The 4,765-nt window shown below is 39.5% G+C and overlaps 2 protein-coding genes across 2 annotated transcripts in view; both read left to right on the top strand.

The window, feature by feature from the left end:
• LOC135214797 (uncharacterized) overlaps positions 1-3,092 on the top strand; it is a 7,550-nt gene extending 4,458 nt beyond the window's left edge. The window contains exon 4 of the mRNA XM_064249158.1: positions 2,091-3,092. Within this exon, the coding sequence (XP_064105228.1) occupies positions 2,091-3,092 (1,002 nt within the window). The remainder of the gene's footprint in view (positions 1-2,090) is intronic.
• A 316-nt stretch (positions 3,093-3,408) lies between these two features.
• On the top strand, positions 3,409-4,314 carry LOC135214668 (uncharacterized). Its single transcript, XM_064249005.1, has one exon. It carries the CDS (start codon positions 3,409-3,411, stop codon positions 4,312-4,314), a length of 906 nt encoding a protein of 301 aa, XP_064105075.1.
• The last annotated feature ends 451 nt before the right edge of the window (positions 4,315-4,765 follow it).

Below are 4,765 nucleotides of genomic sequence, written 5' to 3'. Positions count from 1 at the left end.
GAATAATTGAACCTCACTAGCATTTTACTGATGAATATTTCACTGTGGATAATCAGCTAACGGCCGTAGCTACTACTTATTCAAACGCCTTATTTGAAAGCAATATTTACTTTTACGACTTATTTCAAATTAGTATTATCTTTTGACTCATCATCCCTACTATTGGACCCAAAGGATAATTTTTCATTCACCATATGCATTTGTTTATGGTTTTGTTTATCGGCGAGTCAGTCCATAAGATCAGTGATTTTACGGATGAGTAAATTTTAGTTTACTTAAATTTAGAAATTAATATAGAGTTAGATTATTTATTATTATTATTATTATTATTATTTTATTATTATTATTATTATTTTTTTTTTTTTTTGCTCTATCACAGGCCTCCAATTCGACTGGGTGGTATTTATAGTGTGGGGTTCCGGGTTGCATCTTGCCTCCTTAGGAGTCCATCACTTTCTTACTATGTGCGCCGTTTCTTGGATCACATCTTCTGCATGAGTCCTGGAGCTACTTTAGCGTCTAGTTTTTCTAGATTCCTTTTCAGGGATCTTAGGATCGTGCCTAGTGCTCCTATGATTATGGGTACGATTTCCACTGGCATATCCCATATCCTTCTTATTTCTATTTTCAGATCTTGATACTTATCCATTTTTCCCTCTCTCTTTCTTCAACTCTGGTGTCCCATGGTATTGCGACATCAATGAGTGATACTTTCTTCTTGACTTTGTCAGTCAATGTCACGTCTGGTCTATTTTGCACGTATCACCCTATCCGTTCTGATACCATAGTCCCAGAGGATCTTTGCCTGATCGTTTTTTCTATCACTCCCTCAGGTTGGTGCTCGTACCACTTATTACTGCAAGGTAGCTGATGTTTCTTGCACAGGCTCCAGTGGAGGGCTTTTGCCACTGAATCATGCCTCTTTTTATACTGGTTCTGTGCAAGTGCCGGGCATTCGCTTGCTATGTGGTTTATGGTTTCATTTTTCGTATTGCACTTCCTACATATGGGAAAGATGTTATTTCCGTCTATCGTTCTTTGAACATATCTGGTTCTTAGGGTCTAATCTTGTGCCGCTGTTATCATTCCTTCAGTTTCCTTCTTGAGCTCTCCCCTCTGTAGCCATTGCCATGTGTCATCGCTGGCTAATTCTTTAGTCTGTCTCATGTATTGTCCGTGCATTGGTTTGTTGTGCCAGTCCTCTGTTCTGTCTGTCATTCTCCTGTCTCTGTATATTTCTGGGTCTTCGTCTACTTGTAATAGTCCTTCTTCCCATGCACTCTTTAGCCACTCGTCTTCACTGGTTTTCAGATATTGCCCCAGTGCTCTGTTCTCGATGTTGACGCAGTCCTCTATACTTAGTAGTCCTCTCCCTCCTTCCTTTCGTGTTATGTATAGTCTGTCCGTATTTGCTCTTGGGTGTAGTGCTTTGTGTATTGTCATATGTTTCCTGGTTTTCTGATCTATGCTGCGGAGTTCTGCCTTCGTCCATTCCACTATTCCTGCGCTGTATCTGATTACTGGCACTGCCCATGTGTTTATGCTTTTATCATATTTCCGGCGTTGAGTTTGACTTGAGTATCGCCTTGAGTCTTTGCATATAATCTTTCCTGATCGTGTCCTTCATCTCTTGTGTTTTATTTCCCCTCCTTCCATTATTCCCAGGTATTTGTATCCTGTCCCATCTATGTGTTTGATGTTGCTCCCATCTGGTAGCTTTATCCCTTCAGTTCTCGTTACTTTGCCTTATTATTATTATTATTATTATCATTATTATTATTATTATTATTATTATTATTATTATTATTATTATTATTATTATTATTATTATTATTATTATTATTATTATTATTATTATTATTATTATTATTATTATATTATTATTATTATTATTGCGAGGTTACTTGAATATAAAAATGAATGTGGATTATTATTATTATTATTATACAGAGGAGTTTCACTGGCATAGGAATGGGTTTTTATTTACTTCCTAATAGTAATTAAAAATGAGTTTTGCTTTTAGCATTATTGCTTCCATATTACTCCCTGTTTGATATTGTAATTGTAAAGGGTCTTCACTCATCTTGCAGAGTTTGGGCGTGAGCAAACTATCGACAGTGCAACAGAAAGACTGCAATCCGAAACTGGGAGGCGGCTTCTTTACCCTCGAATTAGCTTCCGGACTCACGAACGTCCCTGTCAACTGGGAGACCCTCATCCCACAATCACAGGTTCCTTCGGCGATAACGGGCGGCTGTTTCGTTCAGGAGGGGCAATACTTCTATTTCCGCGAGGTCTGTCCGTCGGCCAGCACTGGCTCGAACTCAGGGAGCGCAAATAGTACTGGCGAGTACTATTACTACTATTACGACGACCCAGCGGCCCTCGTGGATGGTGCTGCTACTGATAGTAGTAGTAATAATGGACAAACTACTACTGGCGGAGCGGGGTCGGGGGAGTACTACTATTACTATGAAGATAGCGGAAGTGGTACTAGTTTGTATACTCAAAACTTAGATGGAAGCGGCGATGAATACTACGACTATACATCCTCTGGAAGTGGCGACGATTCTGAGTACTATAACTACTACTACGACGACGAATATTCTGGTGACGAATATTACACAGATGATTACTATAGCGATTATTATTACGACGATGAGTACGCGACGGAGGCGCTGCAGATGAGGCCAGTCGAAAGAGACTACGAAGACCTCGGTGAGGACGAGGCTTTGCTCGATTACGCTGAGGGGGAAAACGACAGACAATCACAGATCTTACCAGAGGTGACAGCGGGGAACTGGACGCATCTCTGGAACACCTTCTCTCGAGGCCTGGATGAGACTGATTGGAAGGTCAAGGGAGATACTATCGTGACTGGAATGATGGCAGCCAACGATATTCCAGGAGTGAATGGTGTCAGTGAAACAGAGAACGCAATCAAAGGGGTGACCTCTTTTGAAATTAATGAGCGTCCGTTGCCACTGAGAATGAAGAGAGGTGTCAACTCGAAGGAGATGAAGGAAGATCCGCTTGGGTGTTATGACGATGAGCAACGGGAAGGGAGAGGCTGGCTTATCTCCTCTCGCTGATAACAACACAGGGAAAGGTAAGCTTCTTCAGGTCTCAGGTAACAAAATCGACTTGAGTTTGAAAGAAAGTTCGAAGCAGAGCTCTGATAAGAATATCAAATTGAGTACTGGTAAGAAACCAGGAGGAAAGAAAAAAAACAAGGCAAAGTCAAAGAAAAAAAGAAGAATGAGAAAAAAGAAAAAAGGGAGAGGGAAGAACAACAAAAGACGGAAGAAGAACAAGAACAAGAAGAGGAGGAGGAGGAGAAGAAAGAAAGGAAGGAAAGGTGGGAAGAATAAAAGGAAAAACAACCCGTTAGTGGCGAGGCTGATCATGATGTCGGGGAAGCTCCAAAAGTTCCTGATGACCCACAACATCGACATCAGAAAAATTCCCGTGAAGCTTCGCCTGAAGGACCTGTATCCCTACTTCAAAGACAAGCAAGAGAAGAGAAGGCTGCGTAGACTTCTCGGGCGCGCGAGAAGGATTTGGGGATCCAAGGTCAAGCGGACGGCGAAGAAGAAAGGGAAGAAGAACATGAAGATCTTCAAGAACAAGAGCGCGTGGAAGCAAAGCAAAAAGAGCGGCAAGAGGCGGAGGAGGAATAAGGGGAAACGACGTAAATCTAAACGGAGACGTAAGAAGGGGAAGAGGAAGAAGAACGTGGGTGGTAAAGCGAAGCAAAAAAAGAAGAAAAACATAGACACGGTTACGAATATAAGAAAGAAGGTAGGAAATAATGAGAACGATTTAAACGTAGCCATTAAGAAATTGGGCAAGTTGAAGAGAAGGGAGAAGAAACCGGAGGTACCCGAGAGAAAAGATGAAATAACTGACGGGACAACTAAGAAATCAAAGAGGAGAAAGAAAAACGGAGGTAAAGGTAAACTTTCGAAAAGAGAAAGGAGAAAGAGAAGGAAAAAGATAAGGAAAGCGATGAGGAAGAAAATGAAGAGGAAAATGAAAAAGAAATTGAAAGAGAGGAAACGTGGGAAGAAAAGGAAGGGTAATAAAAAGAACCGCAAGAAGAACAAGAGAAATAAAAAACGGAACAAGAAGAATAAGAAAAAGGAGAAAAATAAAAATAAAAATAAGCATAAACTACTCGACAAGAGGCTAGATACAAATGAGAAGAAAAACAGGAAGAACGAGAAGGCGGAAAGAATAAATGAAGGGATGGGAGGACGGAACAAAAAGAACAAAGAAATGGAAAAGCTATTTAAAGAACTAGGCGTTAGTTAAAGTATCGACATATCAGTGAAATACAAAATAGAGTTAAGAATACAGATTACGGTTAAGTAATAGTAATGTACTTCAACAAACTCCGATTGTAATTATATTTGTAAAGTTATATATAGGGTTTAAAAGACAAGTTTCTAAATTATCGTGGCTGAAGAAAGGCTAATGTATCAAACTCTTTTGGTAAAGGTATTTTTACCGTCAGGATTTAAGTTATTAGGAATGCAAAGTTGATGAACGATAAAGGAAATAATTCTGCATTCATCGATATTCGACTTAAAAAAAACAAAAAAAACATAAAGACTGAATTTTTCAAAGACTGAAAATTAGAGAAGACAATAATGAAATTAGTCTTCGGATTGGAGTTCACTTAGTTATCATTGCACTAATTCTTTATAGTAGTTGGGATTTTTTTTCTTATAGGTAAGACATCACTCTCTACTAATGTTACCTG

Source organism: Macrobrachium nipponense, chromosome 46 (assembly GCF_015104395.2).
Source record: "Macrobrachium nipponense isolate FS-2020 chromosome 46, ASM1510439v2, whole genome shotgun sequence".
NCBI lineage: Eukaryota > Metazoa > Arthropoda > Malacostraca > Decapoda > Palaemonidae > Macrobrachium > Macrobrachium nipponense.
The sequence above is the reverse complement of the archived record's forward strand: the minus strand, read 5'-3'. Positions and strand labels throughout refer to the sequence as shown.